Here is a 23,149-nt window from a genome sequence, read left to right on the forward strand (position 1 = left end):
AGGTAACTACGAAACGTCATAATTGTAATAATTTGTCGATGTTAAAACTTATAATTTTAGTCAAGGAGACTGTTAAAGTTTGAACAATTGGATATTTTTTTAAAATAATACAGGGGCACATGGTTTGGATATGCGTAGAACATTTACAAATGATCCGGAATGGCTCATCTTAATGCGAAATAAAGAAGTTGAAGCCATTCAAGAATGGCTCACTCAGTATACTGCTGACTTGAATTCTCAATACTAAAAGCAATCAAAATACTCATCTGCAGGAACTTCAAGTATATTACACCATAATGCTGAAATGTAAATTAAAATATTACTAGTTTTAACCCATGCAAAATTGCAACGATATGTTTTAATAAGAAAAGAAATATTGATAATACACATAAATACTTTATATTCTATTTATTTTATGATATAATGGTAATTAAACAATATTACAGTAATTACTTTGGGGTAATGTTAACGCCACTACCATTTTTGTTATTGCCACTCTATTTATGAGAGAGTGAATAGTAAAATACCTATATACTCCGTAATTGACTTGTAATTGAGTGGCATTAACAAATATAGTAGTGGTAATTAAACAGTTATGCTGAATGCATTCTCGTAATTACGATGGCACTGAAGAAAGCAGGCCTAAGTTAAGCCCATGCCATTGCTTGATACTTTTTCCGAGAACATCCACCATTTCAACAATTAACAATTAGCTTAACCTTGAGTACAAAAACTTATATGAGACGATCTTACATGTGAAATTAACCCGTTAAACTGGTAATTTACCGAGTAATGCATAAATGATTTTCAGTTGATCTAACATACGAGACCGTCTCATATAAGACTCGCCTAACTTTGAAATATCTTCTAGTAGACAATGTATGCAATACCTTTCTCGATATAAGCAAACTGTTGACTGTGAGTCAATAAGATCCTTTCTTTGAATGTGGATGACAGCGCCGATGATCAATGGAGTTATCACACAGCGTTCACTATCGAAGGAACAAAACTGTGACCTTCCAGTGTTTGCTCAAAAATATGGCCAATTCTGAGCAATTTTTCCTGCACGAAATGAACTTGTACATTACATCAGATATTCCATAGGTGCTGGTATTATGAATCCTTGAACCAAATAGGTAAATACACAAGAATCAGTCTACAGGATGATTGTCCAGAATACTTTTAAAAAAGTACGAATAGAGAGAAAATGAAACAATGAAACATCCTAAAACATCACCAAGTACTTTTTATATGAGTTACGAACTTAAACCCTACCTCCGTAATATAATGTTTTTTTACTTCTGACTATACGCGGTCTGCAAGTTGACTCTTTGATTATGTCGTGCTAATAAAGGTAATGTATAACTGGAAAAAGGAGGACAAGGATCACAGTTCCTCTAACAGCTTGTCGGAGAGAGGGTAACCCCCATATGGCCATATATATGTCTAGTAAGCAGTTGTTCGTCACTTCTGAAAATATATTTTAACTTATGCTCCAGATGAAAGCAACAAATACATTTGCAACATCGGCTCCCCTAGAAGGTTTGGACGGAAATGTAAATTTAATTTCAAAAGCAACGTCCTACCCTGCATAGGCATACGCTATAACACCAAATATATTGAAAAAATGTTAAGGATATTTCTTCTCTTGCTATCCCTTGTCTACTAACACATTAGAAAAATCTCTTAATTTTCCCGCCTAAAATACTATCATCTGAAATGGGGCCTAATTTTTGTAGTATATCATATATGTATGTTGGGCTACAAATTGGCATATTCTTCTACATTGAAATATTTATAACTTTCAAAAGCTCACAATATGTATACAGTCTTTTTATGATGCAAAAAATTCCTCAAATTTATGATAAGAAAACAGAGAAAAAAAATATGTTGCTAAAAAATTTAAAACATAATATAATTACGTTTGTGTAAAAAAAATATTTCATTAGAATACACATTATCATCTGAAATTGGGCATAATTATTTTGCTGATTTCAATTTTTTTTCTCAAAAACAAAATACTGAATGAGAAACGTTCAAAGTTAATGAATTGTCAACTTAACATTTATAAGTAATAGTGTAATACTACAATAAAAAGTACACTTCTATATATACCCTGCATACACTACATGGGGACGGGGTTTATACTAGTAAGTTATCAATTCATGTGATGTATCATGTTGCACACTTATGCAATTATATTGTCCAACACGTGATTGCCCGTATTTATGCAATGATGATGTCCGACAGATGGTTAAGTCATGTGTGGCTATTATATACACTTAAGATTAGAGAGAGTCACATGAAGTCGTTCCATTTTGTTTGAAGGAATAACAAACTATAGCATAAATGGGCTACTATTTTGGAGGCCTGATTTCTTTTTCAACCACATGCACAATATAGTGAATCATGAACATTAATGTAAAAGACGAGAAAAAGACCACGAACTCAAACCCACCCCGCCCTCACCAACCCAACCACCCCCACGAACAACTCTCCTTCCTCATTAACACCACACCAACCACCAGCCAACCTATGACCAAAAACAAATACCCCCCACAACCCAAAGACCATCATATAGATGCCGCCCCCACAACTACCACACCAGCCACAACTACCACACCAGTCCACGACCACCATATAAAACACCACTGCATGGCCAACCGACCACTAAATTAACGGGACTACGCAATCACCACACAAAACCACCACCAAAACACAATATCGCCCAACCACAGCCATCACAAGAAATCATCACAACGCGGGAAAGGATGCGTGTGGCCGAAGATAGAGGAAATGATTGGTCGAAGAGGGTGTCGATGGAGGAATGTTTGTTAAACTACTAGATCCGGTGGTCGTGGGAAGGATGCGTGTGGCCTGGTGGGACGGTGGCGAGATAGTGGTGGTGGTGGTGGGCAGCTAAATTGTAGAGGGAGGAGAGGGGTAATGGAAAAAAGGGGTTATAGTATTTTTTTGGTAATTAAATAAAGTTGTAAGGACAGTTTGGTAAAAAGGTATCAAAAAGTTATCAGAAAAAGGAAAGAATGAGAAGTGGGAAGAAGAGGAGAATTCCCAAAAAGGAAACTGGGATGAAAATATGAAAATGGAAGGAGTACATTAGTAACATAACCACCACCACCACTCAAACACAAACAATGGCTATTAAGCTTTGTAAGTGACAAAAGATAAATAAGGAGTTAACCATACAACTGGGGTCTAAAGTTTCATATTTTTTTGTAACAAGGACCCGAACTTTAAAAGTTTATCACTAAGGACTTGAATAGCTAATCTGGAGAAAAAGGATTGTACATCAGATGTACCACCTCACACTTAATGACTTTCTGAGTTTTTGTGTATTTTGTTTGAGTTCTATATACAGAGTTTATAAGTTACATTTTAGCTTTATGATGTCAAAAATCAAATTTTTCTGAGCTTATAATGTAATTTTTCTGAGCTTATATGTAATTTTTTTGAGTTATAATGTAACTTTTTGAGATTAATGTTTAAATAAATGAATTCAAAAACTTTATAATCAAACTCAAAAATTTTAAATTAAAACTCAAAAACTTTATCTTAATGCTCAAAAACTATACCATCACATGTACTACATCAGATGTATAATCCACTTACTCGCTAATCTGATAAGTATTCCGTTAAGTATTGCACTTTACTTTTATGTAATTTGTCCTTTTATCTTGTCTCTCCTTCTGTCTTTCACTCTCTTCTACCTTGCCTCTTTTACTCCCATTCAATAATATGTTAAACCCGTTTGGATTTTTTAATCAGTTTGGCTATAAAAATTTTCTCGAAAGTTCCGTACAAAGTGCATACAAGATTTGATATAAGCTTGATTTTCAGCAATGAAGCAGTGACTATCCTCATATGCCTAAAAAATACTCCATATAAGTCTTTGGTGCTCGTGCTTTTTCAAATTTTGCACTCTGGTGTGTTGTTTTGGGTATGTTGGCTAAATTTTTTCTTAAAATAATGTATAAAATAATGATTATAAATTTTGGTCAGTTTGAAAATATTTCTCACACCACGTGACGACTTTAGTGATGATTGTCTTCGAAGCTTCGTTAATATTATTGTTGAGCTTCAAATGCAATATTAGCATACGGTCTCTAATATTTTTTGAGACGAACCTTAATTTACAAAGAGTCCCTATAAGCATCCAACTAACAATCATAGTCATAGTTACCTATGGTTGTAAACGAGCCGATCTAAGCTCGATCTCATACGGGCTCGGGCTCGAGTTGGAATGTTGAGCTCGAACTCAGGCTCGGCTCGCTCGAGTTCGACAGGAACTCGTTCTCGTTTTGTCATCATATTCTTTTCACTTTCTCGCTTTTTGAATCTAACTAAATATATATATTTTTCAATAAATAAGATTATAAAATAATACTCCCTCCCATCCACTCTTTTCTTCCCTATTTCCTAAAACGGATTATTCAGATTTTTTTTCCCTTTCCTTTTTGAGAAAGTTTTTATTAATATTATACTCCTACCTCTCTCAACTCATCAAACATTCAAACCCCACCATATCCTTTATTAATATTTAATTCTAATTATTCCTACCTCTCTCCAATAACCAAACCCCACCCATATCTTTTATTAATATTTAATCCTAATTATTCATACCTCTCTCCAATTACCAAACTCCACTCATATTTTTATCAATATTATACTCCCCACCCTTGCGTTGCGGTAGGTCTGTGGCAGCCAGCATAAAAACTTAGTCATATTTTATGGACATGAATTGGAATTTGAACATCGTTGGGGCGTCTCCTCAGATGCGACGCGCTGCACTTCTTAGACCCGGGTGTAGTGAAAAGTATGTGAGGGTTGCTAGGTCGTCGCCCGGAAGCGACGCGCCATCTTTACATCTGGGGGTGGTGTCAAATAGGCAAGGGTGCGCTACATCTTCTAGACCCGGGTGTAGTGAAAAATATGCAAGGGTTGTTAGGTCGTCGCCCAAAAGCGGCGCGCCACCTCGAAGTATGGGTGTGGTGTCAAATAGGTTTGGATCTAGGAAGCATGGTCAAGAGCGGGTAAAGAAATCAGGACATGACTTTAGGAAGGGTAGTAGGTTACGGTTTGGTACTTGGAATGTTGGCTCTTTGTGGGAGATTAGTTTGAGGTAGGGGAGGTTATGAAAAGGAGGAGAGTGCATATATTGTGTCTACAAGAGACAAAGTGGGTCGGAGATAAAGCAAGGGTGATAGCGCCTTGGGGTTATAAGCTTTGGTACACGGGTAAAGACAAAAGTCGTAATGGAGTGGGTATTGTCATTGATAAAGATTACATTGATGATGTGGTAGAAGTATCGAGAGAGAGTGATAGGATTATGAGTATTAAGCTTGTAGTCGGGGATGAGGTGGTGACGGTTATAAGTGCTTACGCACCTGAAGTAGGTTTGGATGCTTCTTTTCGACGAGCCTTCTGGGAAGATTTGGAAGAGGTTGTAGAACGAGTCCCTATTGGAGAGAAATTGATCATTGGTGGTGACCTTAATGGGCATGTGGGTACTAGTCGAGTTGGCTTTGAGAACATTCATGGGGGTTTTGGGTTCGGGGAGAGAAATGAAGCAGGAAGTGACATATTGGATTTTGATTTGGCATATGACTTGGGTATAATGAACACTTGGTTCGAGAAAAGACATTCTCATTTGGTGACTTATAGAAGTGGAGGTAATGCTAGTCAAATTGACTTCTTTTTGGTAAGGAATGTGTGGAGGAAAGAGTACACCGATTGCAAGGTCATACCCGGGGAAAGTGCCGCAACACAACATAGACTAGTGGTTCTTGATTTTCGGGGTAAGAGAGACTTGAGGAAGAGAAAGATAATCGGTGAGGCACGGATCAAGTGGTGGAAGCTACAAGGGGGAAACCAACAAGCGTTTTTGGATAAGGTTGGAAGTAGCGATATTTGGTCGGATTGCGAGGAGAAAGATATTGATGCAACGTGGGATAAATTGGAGCATGTTCTAAAGGATTTGGCGAGGGAGGCGTTAGGGGAATCTAAAGGGAATAGACCATCAAGTAAGGACACATCTTGGTGGAACGATGTGGTGAGACAAGCGATAAAGACTAAACGTGAATGCTATAAGGTTCTGGGGAAATGCATGAGTGATGAGAACTTTGAAAAGTACAAGGAGGCTAGACGAGCCGCTAAAACGGCCGTACGGGATGCGAGGGCAAAAGTTAACCAAGAAGTGTATGCGAGGTTGGACACGAGAGAAGGAGAGAAGGGTATCTATAAACTGGCTCGCATAAGAGACCGAAAGACGAGAGATATTGGGAGAGTTAGGTGTGTGAAAGATATGGACGACAAGGTTCTGGTTCAGGATAACGAGATAAAGGCTAGATGGAGTTCTTACTTTGATAATTTATTCAATGGACATCAAGAACAAGGTTTTGGGGATGTAGAGGTAACACCAAGCATGGTTAATCGGGAATTTGTGCGTAGAATACAAAAGAGTGAAGTTAGAAAGGCGTTAAGGAAGATGGGGTCAAAGAAAGCAGAGGGACCGGATGGTATACCCATAGAAGTCTGGAGGTGCTTCGGGGAGAAAGGGATTGAATGGGTAACCATGCTCTTCAACAAGATTTGGAGGAGCAACAAGATGCCATCGGCTTGAAGGAAAAGCACTCTTGTCCCTTTGTACAAGAACAAAGGTGATGTCCAAGAGTGTTCCAATTATCGGGGAATTAAACTTATGAGTCATACAATGAAGTTATGGGAGCGGGTAATCGAGCAAAGGCTTAGGAGATATGTAGACATCTCGGAAAACCAATTTGGATTTATGCCCGGGAGATCGACTATGGATGCGATTTTTATCATGAGACAGTTGATGGAATACCATCGGGACAAGAAGAAGGATTTGCATATGGTTTTTATTGACTTGGAAAAGGCATATGATAGGGTACCAAGAGAAGTACTTTGGTGGGCTTTGGCGAGAAAGGGTGTGTCGCGAAAATATATTGACCTCATAAAGGACATGTATGAGGGGGCTAGTGCAAATGTTCGCACTAATGTTGGGAGAATGGAAGAATTTCCTATTACCATTGGGGTGCATCAAGGTTCCGCACTTAGTCCTTTTCTCTTTGCTATAGTTATGGATGAGTTGACAAGGGATATTCAGGACGACATCCCTTGGTGTATGATGTTTGCTGATGATATTGTGTTGATTGATGAGACAAAAGAGGGGTGGAGAGAAAGTTGGAATTGTGGAGGCAGACTTTAGAGACTCGTGGGTTCGAGCTCTCGCAGAGTAAGACCGAGTATTTGAGGTGTCAGTTCACTAAGGTGGCGGGGTTGAGATCGACAGAGGCGGGGAGTATTATTTTCGATGGGAATGTTGTTGAGGGTTCGTATTTCTTCAGATATCTAGGATTTATTATTCAAAAAGATGGGGAGTTAGACGGAGATGTGGCTCACAGAATTAAAGCGGGATGGTTGAAATGGAAGAGTGCTTCAGGGTTTCTATGCGATAAAGATATGCCCCAAAGATTAAAGGGAAAATTTTATCGCACGGCAATTAGGCCTGCCCTACTTTACGGCTCCGAGTGTTGGGCCGTGAAACATTGTCACATTCAAAAGATGAGTGTGGCGGAGATGCGCATGTTGAGGTGGATGTGCGGACATACAAGGAAAGATCGGTTAAGGAATGAGGTGATTAGGGAAAAGGTAAAAGTGGCGCCAATAGAGGACAAGATGATGGAAAACCGACTAAGATGGTTTGGCCATGTGAGAAGGAGAACTATGGACCTTTTGATTAGGAGGCGGGAGACTTGGAGAACAGAAAAGGTCCCTAGAGGCAGAGGAAGACCGAGACAGACATGGTTGAGAGTGATAGAGCACGATATGAGAGTTCTGGGGCTTGAGGAGAGTATGGTGACAGAGAGGGCACAATGGAGGGAAAGGATACATGTGGATTTTTAGTATTTGATTTTTTTTTTTTTTTTTTTTTGTGACAGATTTAGTGTTTTTTTATTTATTTATTTGATTTAAAGAAATTAATTTATTTATTTTTCTCTCCTTTATTACACACTTTTTCAACAACCACTTTCTTATAGATTTTACCTGGTTCATTCCGGATCCTTAACTGTATTTCGGATTTTAAAAATCGTTTTAATCTTTTCTCTCGATTTAAATTTTAAGTTTTTATAAAAGAAAGACGTAATTCGATTTTAAAACCCCTTAGTTCACCTTGACTTTACATTACATTTTCGTTCTCCCTTTTTGTTTTTCATCTTCCCTTTTTTTATTCGCATTTTGAGGCGTGCGTTCACCCATGGACGATTCGAAAGGATGATTCATGTCAGCCGACCCCAAATCATTTTGGGATTAAGGCTCTGATGTTGTTGTTGTTGTTGTATACTCCCCACCCTTAATCCCCGTGCCCACTTCAAATGGGAAGAAAAGAGTGGATGGGAGGGAGTAACAGATAATATACTTTTAAATGCGAAATATATAATTTTACAGTAAAATTAATATTAGAGTATAAAAAGTAAAAACAATTAAAACAAACTACAAACTACAAACGAATACAAACGAGCCTCTGAGCTGAGGAAGAGCCTTGCTGAGCTCGAGATAGGCTCGGAGTTAGCCAAGCTCTGCTCGAAGTTAAAAGAGAATGAGATTGAGGTAATACCACATGAAAAAAAATATACTCCCTTCAACTATCTTTAAATTTCATCGCATTATGGGCACAAGAACTAAGAAAGAAGAATTAAACAAAGGAGAAAAAATGGAAGAGGTAGTAAGAATTAAGAAGACAGTGAGGGGTGGTGGGTTTAAGTAACTTTGGAGGTTATATCAATAACAAAGTAAGGACAAATGGGTTATTTAGCAAGTGAAAAGGTGTCCAAAAATGGGTAGGAAGTTTAATCTAAGTTCTTCAAGACGGGGAATGAGGGAAGTATGAAGTTTAATCTGAGTTGGAGTATTGTATTTGAACAATATTCACAATCAAAGTTGAATCTTTAACATTAAAAATCAAATACGAAAAAACTATGGAGCAAAAGTACTCCCTCTACTTGTTTGATTTCTTCCACCTCCACGACAGCACATTACTTAAGAGAAAAATATTAACAATACGAAGGTAGTAAGGAGAAAATGTAGGTGAGCGTCTAGCACGAAAGAGAATTAAAAGACCAAAAAGAGAAAGTGGAAAGAATCAATGAAACTGACCTACAAGAATAATTGGGAAAAGGCAATATAAATGAGGGAGTATTTTAGTTGATACTCCTATTTAGCAAAAATATACAAACTTCCTCTCATGAGGGAGTTTGAATCCTCGTCATTTTTTTCATTTCCTTTAATAGAAATATTATAAAATATATTCACTCTCTACCTCATTAAACAATTACTTTTTAGGATAAAATTAAGGGCGTTAGAGCGTGAATATAATCTAGATCATTGAACAAATGGAAGGCAGTGTAGTGGGGAATCAATGATGAGGATCCCAATTTACCCCTGAGGTTCTTACTTGTAGGGAAACGCACGTCTCTTAGATTAGTTTAGATTTCATAAGAAGCAGACTCGCAGGAAATGGACTGGTTGAAAATTAACTAGCCACATGCTCTCAAAAGAAAATTGCAATCAATACCTCATCATATGCAGGACCAATCATCTGTAGACCAATGGGAAGACCGGAAGGGCAAAAACCACATGGCAAGACTAATGCAGGCAAACCAGCCAAATTAACATTGACCTGGAAAAAAAGCTGTGTTTAAGGAAAGATTGCACAAAGCTGTAACGTTACCTCTTTACATGAACATTGAATTAAAAAAAGGAGGGAAATTTGTGAATTAAGAATTTGAAATGGTAGAGAACCGCGCTGAAGAAAGACAACACGTGCTTTTTTTTTTTACTTTTTAAGAAGTACAAGACATCAAAACCAAATTTCAATATTTCATAACAGGGAAGTTTACATAGAGAAATGAATAAACCCTTACCGTCATTATGTCACCAGCATACATTGCTAATGGATTATTCTTCTTTTCACCTGGAAACGTCAGATGCAATTATCGCACCATGAAAGAGAACATTGCATTCCCGAGAAAAAGACAATGCACAGAAATACTGTAGGCCATACCAATTTTGTAAGCGGCAGATGGTGCAGATGGTGAAATAAGAATGTCATTTTCATCCAGAGCAGCTTTGAAGCTCTTCTTAACCAAAGTCCTTACCTGGAAAATCCTAACAATCATAAGTTTCCTTTTGAAGGTTTTATAGGACCTCAAAATAGCCTAATGTTGAAGAATACCAGTATACTACTACCTCCAGGCTCCAACCCATTAGTATTATACTATTATCCTATTTTGACTTTGATGAAACATTAAGCTCTTTAAATGTACGTATAAGTGTTTGTCATGTTTGAATCATCAAAACATCCATTTCTCATATTGTTTCTTAAAAAATGTTGTAATACTATATATGCTAAAATAGCAATCAAAGTTACCTGCCAAATTCAAAGGCGAATATGACATAAGATGAAGCACAAGTGATGATGATGCATCTTATCATCAAAATATATGCTGAGCTCTAGAACTTACAGGCCTGACTCTTTACCAGAGAAGTGGTCTGACTCTGTATACTATTGTGATTACATGTAGATCAGGCAGATTGGTTTATCTAGGAAACAATACTTTTTGTGAGCAGCAAAATCATACGCCGAAGTTGATCATCCTTACAAAGGAGGGAGCGTATAATCTGTTAGTACTTTGTAGCTGACTGTTGTCTGTTAGTATCAGAAAGAGAAACATCTAGCATTTACAGCAGAAAAGAAAGGTATGTAATATTTTGCAAAGCTGATTGATTACCAGGACGTCACATGAGAGTTGAGACTCTCAATGGTTAATTAAGGACAACGATACCACTGTCGAATTAGAGATTTGGAGAGAAAACTCTCCACCTCCTCCTCCTCCCCCCTTCTCTTCCCTTCCCTTCCCTTCCCACCCATTCCCTCCTTCCCCGTCCCCTCCCTTTCTCTCCTCTTTTCCTATCCAAAAAAGGCCTAAAGGACTCTGTGTAAAAGAAGATTTTGTACAACAAGAAACTATACCAACTGGAATTGATAATGATAATACTGTAAAATACACAAAAACTTGCACAAGAAGCTTTTAAGAAAACGTGTAAGGTTTTAGTAACCAAGATGAGTTGCTACAGAAACCATATCTCATTAATGTTTCTATAGCTCTATTAATAATACTTCCTTTGTTCCAATAGAGTGTATATGTTTGCTTTTTGCACAGTTTTGCAAGGAAGACCACAACATGTGAGGTAGAGGTAGCATTAAGCAAACAAAATACTTTAAACCCTTGAAATAAAGCCATCGCCTCTAACTCTAAGTCCCTCTCTCCTCCCTCGCCAAATCTCATAACCACCTTAGCAGCTTGAACAACTGTTGTCCCTACCCAAAATCAACAACTTGAACACACTTTCAACCACAATCACAACCATCTCCTCTTCCTTCATCCCCACACCTTAGCGGCTTAGCCCTTAGAGACACCAACCCTCTTGATCTCCACCACCATCAACTACCTCGGCTCCTCGCTACGCAATCCCCATACCGCCTCCTCCTTTGCCTCCTATCAACAGCCACCACTACCCATACCAATCACAATTGACACCGTCACAACCAAAGCGAGGAAAATGAAAGCCAAACTGACGAGGATGTCGATTATGTGTTAGTTATTTATAATTATCATTTTAATTTTCAAGTTAAAAGGGAAATAAGAAAAGGCAGGCGGCGAATGTGGCAATTGTGTGGCAGGCGGCAAGTGTGGTGAATGTGGAATGGGGTGGTGGGCGATGATAGGGATGGTACAGTTTGGGTGAGGGCATCCTTAGGGGTGGAGGTGGGGCTGAGTTGCAAGGCTCCGAAAGTGGTGCTTAGAAGTGGAGCAAGTTTTGGAGAGTGGTGGTGGTTATGGAGGCAGGGTTGGGTGATGGGATTGGGTGAGAGATGTCGCAGTAGTGGGTGGTGGGGATGGGGCTGAGGAGGGTTGGGTAAAATAATAGTAAGGGCATGTCATCTTACACCTGAAAATTTGTCCCAAAATAGAAATGCACTAGTATTGGTGCCCGGCTTCGCCCGGGCTACCTCTACTTACCATTATTTTTTTTTTTCATTAAATAAAATTACTTAAAGTTGCATAACTCATAAATTTATCATTAATATATTTTTTATAACATATCCTAAAATTACGATAAATAAATTTTGAGACAGATTCACTACTCCCGCTATTAATATTTTACTCTTATTAATGAAACAATAGTAATAACAGTTCACTATTTGTCCGTAATCATTGTTACTTTCACTACTCCCGCCGTAATTATTGTTACTGTCACTACTGCCGCATTAATATTGATAATTTTACTACTCCCGCCGTAATTATTGTTACTTTCACTATTGTTGCATTAATATTGATTATTTCACTACTTCCGTTGGTGTTTCTACCAATCTCACTAATCTCGTTGATAATATTGTTACTTTTACTATTCAAATGAGTGATTACTATCATATAATTATATCCAATGTTACTACAATTCTTTTCTTTACTGACGAAATTACTTTTACTACTTAGGCATGCGATTTTAAAAGGATTATATATTTATATAAATATATTATATATATACATTAAATCAAATCGAAAGAATAATTGCAATCAATACTATATATTAATTCCAGAAACCAAAGGACTTCCATGTAATTAAATAAATCTATACACATTAATTATATTATACTTCCTCCATTCAACTCTACTCTACCACTTTCTTTTTTCACGTTTGTCAACGTGTGTTTTACGCGCTAAATATCGTTAGTTACGTATTTGCAAAAATTATAAAAGTTAGATATTTTTAATGTACTCGTAAAGACGAATCAAACAAGATCTCACATGAATATATTTCCACTTACGTATCGAGAGAAAATCGAAATTGAATACACAATCGTGAATAGTGCACAAAAGTGAAATAGGTAGAGTGGAGTTGAATGGAGGAAGTATAGTTTTAAATCGCTAGCGCCGTGTGATGGACCTGAACACGGGACTTCAATGTAAATATTATATAGTTTTGGTTAAAAGTATAAATTTAGAGAATATTAGATTATGGCGATTTTCCTTAAATAAACGGGCCCCACTTATGATATTAATTAGTATAAATATGTTAATTATTTAACATACATAAATATAATATAAGTATATGTTATATTTTGGAAACTATTAAAAGGTAAGTAAATCAATTCAGATTTCCAAAAAATATAATATTCCATAATTCATTAGATTTGTAATTTAATTAGTAAATAATAATGATTGCTCTTAAATAATATTCTAATCTAATATTTCAGATTTATTTAAATATATAACTCTAATACAACTAGATAATCAACTATTATGATAGTAACCTTCCATGTGAGTAGTAAAAGCAACAATAATATATAGCAATGGGAGTAGTGAAAGTCATACTAGCAGCAACGGGAGTAGTGAATTTAACAATAATAAATGCGGGAGTAGTGAAAGAAAAAATAATAACGGCGGGAGAAGTGAAAGTAATAGTAGTCACAACACATGTAATGAAAGTAACAGTAGGAACAACGAAAAGAGTATGAAAAATTGATTAACAATTCGATTTTAAGAAAATATTAATTTATTTAAATATACGAGCTTGACAAAACTAACGGGTTAATCGTAAAAATAGCAGGAATAGTAAAACAAACAACAGTAACCGAACAAGTAGTGAACGTAATAGTATTAAAAGGGGATGTAGTGAAAATAATAATATTAATAGTAGGAGAGGTAAACGTGTCTCATAATTTGTTAACTAAATATAGAGAAATCATATTTCATAGAAAATAAAATTTAAATGTTAAATAAAGGTAGCCCAGGCGTAGCCGGGCACCAAACCTAGTATTATATATTATGGAACCTAACTTGAATTATTTATAACCTACTTATCATATTTTTGTATGTTAAATAATTAACATCTCTATACATCTAATAAACTATAAAGTTTAATAAAATTGCATAGATTTTAAATTTAATATATAATTTTATGATGATAATAATTAATACCATAAGTGTGCATGTTTATACTAATTAATTATTTTATTTTAAGGAAATTGATCATCTTCTAATCTTCTATAAATATTTAGGAAAATTACCAGGCATCTTCTTTCTTTTACTCTCCTTGAAATTGACCATTTTAATTAATCAATTATTTTATTTTAAGGAAAATGACCATTTTAATTAATTATTTTATTTTAAGGAAATTGACCATGTTTAGGAAAATTACCAAGCGTCTATATAATTTAATTTTAACCCAAACTATATAATATTTGCATTGAGATCCCTTAATCGGGTCCATCACACGGTGCTATTGATTTAAAAAACTATATAGTATAATTAATTTGTATAACTTTCTTTAATTACATTGAAGTCCCTTGGTTTCTGGATTTAATATATAGTATTGATACGATCAAATGGAACAACCCAACGGGAATACATATACAATCAATTGAAACAGAGTAAGTAATAAACATTAATGAAAATTGAAAACAAGAGTAACTAACAGAAAACATAAAAACGCAAAACGATATCAGACCTGCTGAGCACGCTTGTAGTATGCATCATAGTAACCCGCTGAAAGTGCATATGTTCCCATCAATATCCTCCTTTTTACCTACAAAAACGAAATGAAGGTCGTTGACAGACGCGTTAACTCAATTGCAAAAACGACCAGGTATATATCACCCAATGCAGGGGAGTTTGGCAGCCAGATTATCCGGAGCAATTCCTAACACCACACCTCAGCGCCAAAGCCTTTAGCCCGGGAATCCCCATACAAGGAAGCTAGTTCCTCGCCAGCAACCTGGGTTCCATACCTACAAATCAAGAAAATCACTTTAAAGGTACTTGATAAAAATTGTGATGATGGAGCCTCTGGGAAGAAAAAAAATGACCTAGACAAGCAAATGAAACCCATCTCTTTGAAGCCCTTGGCAAACAATGTAATTAGCATGCCTACAAACCTCAAACCAAAAGCCAATTTAGAAAAAAATTAAAGTGACCTCCAGGATAAAATCTGTCATAAATGCTGACTTTATGTAGGAGGGACGGTCCTTCATGATAGAAATTCGCCGGAAAGTGGCTTAACTTTACTAAAATTGGCTTTGGGCACGAACGAAATTTTAATACTTCGTATATGATATGATAATCCTTCCATTTCCTTGTGTTCTTCACATTTTTCAAAATATGTGCGGGGATTGTGAAAAATGGGAAGAACTATATTAAGTTCTCAAAGAAAAATGTACAGTATAAGTTTCTAAAGTGGTGCAGAAAAGGTACTTATATAAACGAACTCATAATTGTAATAAAAATAAAATAATGAATTGCCTGATCTGAGCTTTAAATTTTCCGTGCTGTACCTCAGCTTCAATTTTTGGACTCAATGACCTTGGGCTCGAGCCCAAATTTTCAAGTCCAATTGGCTCCTTTACACCTCTAGGCTTTGCCAACTCACAATTAGCCACTGCTTCAGCTAAAACAAGGTCGAAGTTTTGTGGTAGAATGATATTGGTAAATACTAAATAGGTGTATAGGCAATCGGAGGTGAACCTGAGAGAAGGGTTATTTTTTTTTTAAGACTGGGAGAAGGGTTATTGATGTGGTAGATAACTTATTACACTTGGATGGATTAATTTTTATTTATTTTAAGACATGCGTAAATGACAGGTAGTTTGGATTAGCACACAAAAACTTTCCATAATAATTTTTCTTTTTACCAAACTAGCGTGGACAATCTTCTGTATCCATAGGGTTTGACCCCTTTAAGGCTTAGCTCCAGTTTGTGAATTTGAATCAGCATGAGATAATGGTCGACATGCGTTCATGGGACACGTCTGCTCATGCCTCATCACAGAAAAAATTCCTCCCAAATAAATTTAAAGAGGCAAACTTGTGGGGTGACATACTGGCTAAGAGGTGGTGATGGAGATCAGGACATGAGTAACTGAGTATGGGCTGTGTGACACTGAGAGTTGGACCTCTTACCTCAGTTTACCTTAACAAAATAATTCTGAGAACTAGTGTTAATAAGGTAAAATCAACGGATGAGGAAAAAAAAAAAAACTAAAAACTGAAGATGACAACAGCTTTTAGTTTTTGAAAACTAAAAACTACGAAGTGGAATCAGTATCAAACAAAGCCTTGGTCTTTTTTACCAACGGTATAAGGAGACGCTCACCTGACACCATCATATCGTGATAGGTTAGATGACGACTCAGATGAAGCGAGTACATAGTATGCTGGAAGCCCATGGGAGAAAGAAGGTAGAGATAGCTGCACATAGCAGTTACGTTTCAACCCTGTCAGTCAATTTTTATTTATTTTTTTAGAATTTTACTGAATAGGCAGGCAATTCAATGAACAGACAACTACCTCTGTCACAGAGCATCCTAGATTTTCCAGATGGGAAGCAGCTTCTCGAATCGAAGATACAACAGTTCCATCAACACCATCTTCGAGAGTCTCGCGAATTACACCAACTCTGACACCTTGGAGTGGTTTAGACTCAAAGAAATTTGGGGAAATGAACTGCGACGCAAATTCTGGAACCTCCTGGAAAGCAGAGTAAAACCTAGTTGAGAATGCAACAGATCAACAGCTCAAATTTTAGTGTGCACTAAACTTCCATTTCTGGAAGACAAGTTTTTGAGTAACTCCTTATTTCACCTTTTCCCCTCACTCCATAGCCATCCCAGCCACAGGACCACCACCCTTTAACCGAACTAATCAGAACACTCGAACATCTCGTCACCACCACAAAAATACCGGCCCCACACTCCTTTTCCCACCCCACAAAAACCCACCCTAACTCCCAAAAAAGGGAAAGGAGTGGTGAGATCGGATGGGGAAAGGAGTGCTACACATAGGAAGGTATGTCTGGCCTGATTGGTAAGTGATTGAAGGAGTGCTACACATAGGAAGGAGTGTAGTGAGATCGCAAGGGGGTAAGTGGAAATATAATGTTGGAAACAATAGCCCAAACCCCACTTGCATTTGCTCACCAAAAACATATCCGAAACAAATGTAAGCAAATGGATGAGGCACAGACACACAGGGAGTATTAAGAACAACAATGGCAAAGAAGTATGTCGATAATAATTACTTCCTAAATTCAGTCCATTTCACTACAATTGCAAAAATCTGTGAAGGAGATCCCGAATTATATAATGAAATTGATCAAATAGAGGGCGTATATCTTTGTTCCTCATCAGTTAAAGGAGCTTAAAAATTAAAGCGAAGAAAGGTGCAAAGGTTAACCCTATAAGCCTCTGAAAAAGCATGTAAAATAAATGAAACCTTACTCGCTTACTGCTAGTAGCATCAAATCTATCATGACCGGAAATTGCATGAAGAAGAATCCCTGCATCAGCAACAGATGTGCCGAAGCATCCTATGACATCCAAGGATGATGCATAAGCCACAAGTCCATATCTTGAGACACGCCCATAAGTTGGTTTCAATCCAACAACACCACAAAATGATGCCGGTTGTCTGACACTTCCACCAGTGTCACTTCCAAGAGACACAACGCACTGCCTGGCGGAAACAGCAGCAGCTGATCCACCAGATGATCCACCTGGTACACAGGACTCATCCCAAGGATTGGCAGTCACCTATTGATGAACACACGCATGACCTGAGTAAACCAATTAAATCATCATAGAGAAAAATTTTAAAAAGAGCATTATGCGTATAGGATTTTAAGCTAACTTAAAAGCTGCAACAAGAGATTCATTGTTAAGAAAACTAATTCAAGATGGAATTTAGGATTTGAAGAGTTGAGACTATAAACATATCATCTAACTGGCTGCATAAAATTTCTAGGAAATCAAAAAATGTTCAAACACAACTTTGATGGCTTAATGAAGCAATGCCTCAAGGTTCATGATGATAACTCAATGGCCGAGGTTGAGTTCAACCTAGATAAATTGATTCATATATTTCTTTTCTTCTTGATGATTTACTTTGTACTAGATTATATTTTTAGCACCAAATTACGATAATATAAACAAAATGGTTTACTAAAAAAATTGTTGCTCTTTTTTTTTTCTTTTTATTATGAAATAGCCGTCATTTGATGCAACTATAGACACAATAGCATAGCCACTCTGTTTAATATTGGTAAAGGATGCGCACATCCGACCCCTTCTTCCCCACCTTAAGCAAGAGCCCTTAAGGCGCTGAGGTAATGTTGTTGTTGAATGATATACTAAACTTCACTCACTTGTCAGGTAGGTCCAGAGTTCTATCCAATAAAATAAGCATGAGTGAAGATGATATAGGGTCATTGGTTCGTGCTTGAATGATACTGTAATCAAAATTGATGCATCCTTATTTTTCCTCATTTATCTGAGTAACATAACTCAGGTCATGTTTTTAGAATGCAGTTATTGAGTAAAAAACTACAGAAACTACTAAACAATAAATACCATCCAGTTCAATGCAAATTTATTGGTTTGCAGACATAACAAATGAGTCTCATCGTAACCTTAAGTAGATGCATGGTCATAATCATCTTGACACAACTTCAAAGTAATTCTGTCATAAACCATCATACACATTGAATTTCTGATTTCATTCACCACTACGATAGCAAATTATGATCATTTTGCCGGCTTACAGCCTTTATATTCAATGCCTATAAGCTGAACTGAATTCTGGTAAACGGTAGTCACTTACACATTGTTTAATAGAATGTGTATAAAAAGGGGAGGGGAGGAAAAGGAGGGTGGGCACTTCCCTTACTTGGTTAATAATTTGGATTGTAGGAAAATGGAGGGATCCATTTTCCCACATACAAGGCAAATCAGAATCTTTCAAAAATAGGAAAGACTTGGACGGAAAATGACATCGGTTCATTACACCACCACCCCTACCTCCATCCCCCTCCAGTGCCCTCCTCAATATGTATCTAAACAACAATTAGAGTCTCATACCCACACCAAAGAAGTAGCACGCTTGATAATAAATAATACAAATGCAAAGCCTCATCCTTCGGCCTCAAAACCCCAGGAGATTCCACATTTCGAAAAGTCAGATCATTCTACTACTTTCCAAAATATCAATTACAAAACTGCGTTCACAAGTTTGAAAAACTGCTGCGTTTGTAAGTCTACTTGCAAAGGTATAAATCTAAATATCCACAACAACAACAACATTACCCCAATGCCTCAATGGCTTCCGCAAATTGCGGGGTAAGGGGGGGTCAGATGTACGCAGCCTTACCCTTGTGTTAGTAACACAAAGAGGCTGTTTCTGAATGACCCAAGATGAAAATTACGTGGAGAACTACATCGAAGGACCGCTACTTCACAAAAGAAAGAAGGGCAGCCATATTAGTGAGCCATTTTGATTTATTCCATCATAATCCATAACCAAAGAGTAACAAGTCTTTGGCTCCATTGGAAATATGGAAATTATAAATCTAAATATCCATCAAAAATAAAATCTCTCTCCATTATAAGCCAAGCTTGCGAAAATTTCTACTTCTTTCAACTTAATCATATCTTCTACCTTCTAGTAGCTATTTTTTCCAAATAAAAAATTTGACACTATATCCTCGCGCAAGTATGGAGATATTAATCGTCAAAAATGCGCATCAAAGTGGAAGTGTGGAATACAACTGAAATCTTCCAAATTAGTTGAGTATGGATCGAATGTACGCAACCTTGAACCTTTACATGTTCAGCATCCAATTAATCCAAAATGAAATTGCTATTTGCGCAAGCAGTAGTAGTAGTAGTAGTAGAATGAAGGAAAAGGAGGAAAAAGGGTGTAAACCTGAAAAGCAGAAGCTTCAGTAGTACTCCCCATACCAAATTCATCCAAATTAGTCTTCCCAACCACAATGGCACCCAACTCTTTAACCTTCCTGACCGCAGTGGCATCGAAAGGCGGTCGATACCCTTCCAAAACCCTAGAGCCGGCGGTAGTATCCATATCCGCCGTACAAATATTATCCTTGACGCCAACCAACACACCGGACAAGGGACCCACTTCCTCACCTCTCTGAATCCTCAGGTCGACCTCAGCGGCGGCCTTGAGGACAGAATCCTCATCGGCGACATGGAGGAAGCTACGGAGAGTGGGTTCGGCGAGGCGGAGGCGGGTCAAGTAAGACTCGGCGACGTCGACGGCGGTGAGTTGGCGGGTCAGAAGGGCGTGTCGGATGGAAAGGATTTGGGAGGACGGTGGGGATTGGGTGGGGACGGGGTGTGGGGCGGTGGAGAGAGATGATTTGGGAGAGAGGTAGTGTGGTGGTGGTGGTGGTGGACGACGTCGGTTTAGTAGCAGGATGCTGTGCTGGTAGTGGTTCACGGTGGAGGATAGCATTTCTTATGATCCTCTCCAACTCCTCTTTTTTTTATGGATAGGGTTTTTAGCTTTGGGGCTTATGATGATGGCCGTGAATTTGTAAATTGTGAGATGAAGTAGTCTCATAAGTCATAACTCACAAATGTATTAGGTGTATAACTAGTTTTGTGTGTTTTTATTCTTTTATTTTTGCGGTATCGTTCATGAATGCGCTATTCGGCTTGTTTGTCCTTCTTGCTTATTATCTTAGAGATATTTTGGTAAGATACCTAAGCAATGCAATAAAGAGGGTCCTGCCATAGGTCATGAGGATAAGATATATTATATCTAAGGGGGTTTGAAAATTTATTATATTAGAATAGTTGGAACTTGTTGGAAATCACAAACTCTTTATTGAACAATGACACCAAAACCCATGAATCCCTCATTTTAAAGAACATGTGAATGTCAATTCTCTGATTTCGAATGCTGGTATTGCATATAGATTAAATGGAAAATTGTATTGTCTTGTGTTTCATCAGAGCACTTTAAACAACTTATTCTCAAAACCCAGAAGCAAAAGTCAACACAAATTATGGAAAAACGTAAAATTGTATTCAAACAGTGGAATATTAAGTTTGCAAACTAATACTCTTATTTTGCTACGGTCATCATTGTCTTTGTCTTTTTACTGATTGTTGTCTTGTTGTGTTAATCACTGTCGGTCCCCTTTCTATTTTTGTTCCTTGCTTTTTTTTTTACGGTGTTTAGATTGTCTCTGGATTTCGAGGGCGCTTGACTTTGTCACGGTGGTTATTCAGTTCACTCAACATTGACGGCTTTTGGTATTCTATTACTTGATATATTGTTTTAGTGTTGTTTTGGTGCGTTCTAAGAACCTTGATCCCATTTTTATCCGGAAAAGAAACAAAAGGTTGGACATTTTAACATCTAATTTCATTTCTTATTACCTAACGTATTCTAATGAAAAAAGAAATGTAAAATAAAGTAAAAGTGTAAAATATATAAATGAATGGATAATAATGATATTTTATAACTGAATTTTACATATTGTCTTTAGTCAATTAGAGACGATATGAATAATACGTAGAAAGCGTTCTGTTAAAATACAACTTATGTTTATCTTACTAATTAGGCTAAAATTACAAGTTTATTTTCTTAAATGCAAAGGAGTTTGTTAAACTTTTTCAGCAAATAATACATTTATAATTCTTGTCGATTTGTCGGTCTTGCAAATCGTCCTTGTAAATTCAATTGATTTCCAACGTATTGGGAAAAATATTATTGAAATGATTTTTGTATAACGAAAGACCTAAGTGATATACTTAAATTATTAGCAAGGAGTTGATGACATGTGACTTATACAAATAAAATTTTAGAATAAATACGCATTCATTGTTTTTTAAAATAAATTTTATGTGAGCAATTTTTAGGAGGATACACGAGAAAATGTATCTGTTCAACAATGACATCATTCTAATTTCATTTCTATATCTCTTGTCAATTAGAGTCATCTCTATATCTCTTGTTGTTGGTGAACTTTTATGTGAGAAGTTTTAACGCCTATCCTAATGAATTCCAAAGAAATAAGGATGCACAATTTGTATTATTATACTTCCATTTTTTTTAATTATCACCTCATTTGCTTGTGCGCAATAATTAAGATTAGGAAAAAGTTTGCAATTGGTGGACTAATGTGAGAATTTTACCCTTAAACGATGACATTTATTTTGTAATTTTTTAAAAAGTTATAAGAAGCATTTGGTAAAAAGCACTGTAACACCCCCATACTCCAAGTGCCTTACCAGGACCACTCAGGTATAAGGATGCCACCATCTCGGTTACCCGAGGCATGATAATCATAAGACAATGAAGAAACATACTTATTAAATAAGTTTAAGTGATTACATTACAAAACCAACTGTAAGCAAAATACAACTGTTCTCAAACTATAAACCAACTGAAAGGAACTGTCCTAACAAACACAGCGGAAGACTAAAGACTCTGATATGTGATGACTCCATCCCTGACTAGATCCCACGCGTATTCAAGATATACCGCTAAAGCAATCGCTCACCACCCCGAATGGATCACCACGATTTTAAAACATTTAAACGGGGTTAGTACTAATCACACAATTAATATACATGTCGCAATAAGATAAGCATGTGACTTAAGCATCACACATACACAACCAACCAACTCCAATCATCTCAATCATCGATCGTCCACTGGACCCCCGCCAGATGGGGGACCGCCTGTTCCCACCTAAGCCCCACTCATCATACCGAGCGATAACCCTGTCCCATTAATGTGCACATCCCTTCCGTGGCGGGTTCCACGAAGGGCGAAACTAGGGCGTGAAGTCACTCCCGCAAGTGACTCCACTCAACCGAGAACGCATCTCGAGAACCATAGACAACCAATCACAATCACAAAATCAACAATCGTCCGAATCTATCAACAAAGTGTACAATCACAATCACAAAGTAGTCACAATACAATTACTATATCAAACAATCAATCTTAACACATCAACAATCATCCCATTATGGGACTAATACCGAGTAGAAATCCTACCGGAAAGCAACACAATCATTAGACGATCTAGCAAAATTGTCTCAAAACCTCTCCTTTACAAATCCTTCTCCTATCACATAATCACATAATCACAATCTAACCATAACAAATCATAAAAACCCCCAATCCCAAAATTAGGGTTTAACCAAATCAAAGGAAAGACAATAAAAAGGGTACATAGA

At 37.0% G+C, this 23,149-nt stretch overlaps 1 protein-coding gene across 3 annotated transcripts in view; it reads right to left on the reverse strand.

Annotated features, from left to right (window-relative positions):
* Nucleotides 1–20,500, reverse strand: part of LOC141599824 (glutamyl-tRNA(Gln) amidotransferase subunit A, chloroplastic/mitochondrial) — a 27,409-nt gene extending 6,909 nt beyond the window's left edge. Inside the window, exons 1-11 of one of the 3 annotated variants that reach the window (XR_012523962.1) lie at nucleotides 19,854–20,500; nucleotides 17,375–17,686; nucleotides 16,446–16,625; nucleotides 16,252–16,346; nucleotides 14,815–14,890; nucleotides 14,611–14,688; nucleotides 10,103–10,196; nucleotides 9,963–10,012; nucleotides 9,614–9,718; nucleotides 891–1,062; nucleotides 629–671 (exon numbers count right to left, since the gene is read on the reverse strand). Coding sequence is in view for 1 of the 3 variants with exons in the window: in XM_074419947.1 (XP_074276048.1) it covers nucleotides 979–1,062; nucleotides 9,614–9,718; nucleotides 9,963–10,012; nucleotides 10,103–10,196; nucleotides 14,611–14,688; nucleotides 14,815–14,890; nucleotides 16,252–16,346; nucleotides 16,446–16,625; nucleotides 17,375–17,686; nucleotides 19,854–20,405 (1,626 nt within the window). In the remaining 2 variants the exon portion in view is untranslated. Of the gene's footprint in view, nucleotides 1–628; nucleotides 1,063–9,613; nucleotides 9,719–9,962; nucleotides 10,013–10,102; nucleotides 10,197–14,610; nucleotides 14,689–14,814; nucleotides 14,891–16,251; nucleotides 16,347–16,445; nucleotides 16,626–17,374; nucleotides 17,687–19,853 lie in introns of those variants that run through there. The other 2 variants (XR_012523961.1, XM_074419947.1) reach the window with 2 other exon arrangements.
* Between the last annotated feature and the right edge of the window lie 2,649 nt (nucleotides 20,501–23,149).

The sequence above is a fragment of the Silene latifolia genome, chromosome 9, assembly GCF_048544455.1.
Source record: "Silene latifolia isolate original U9 population chromosome 9, ASM4854445v1, whole genome shotgun sequence".
Classification (NCBI taxonomy): domain Eukaryota; kingdom Viridiplantae; phylum Streptophyta; class Magnoliopsida; order Caryophyllales; family Caryophyllaceae; genus Silene; species Silene latifolia.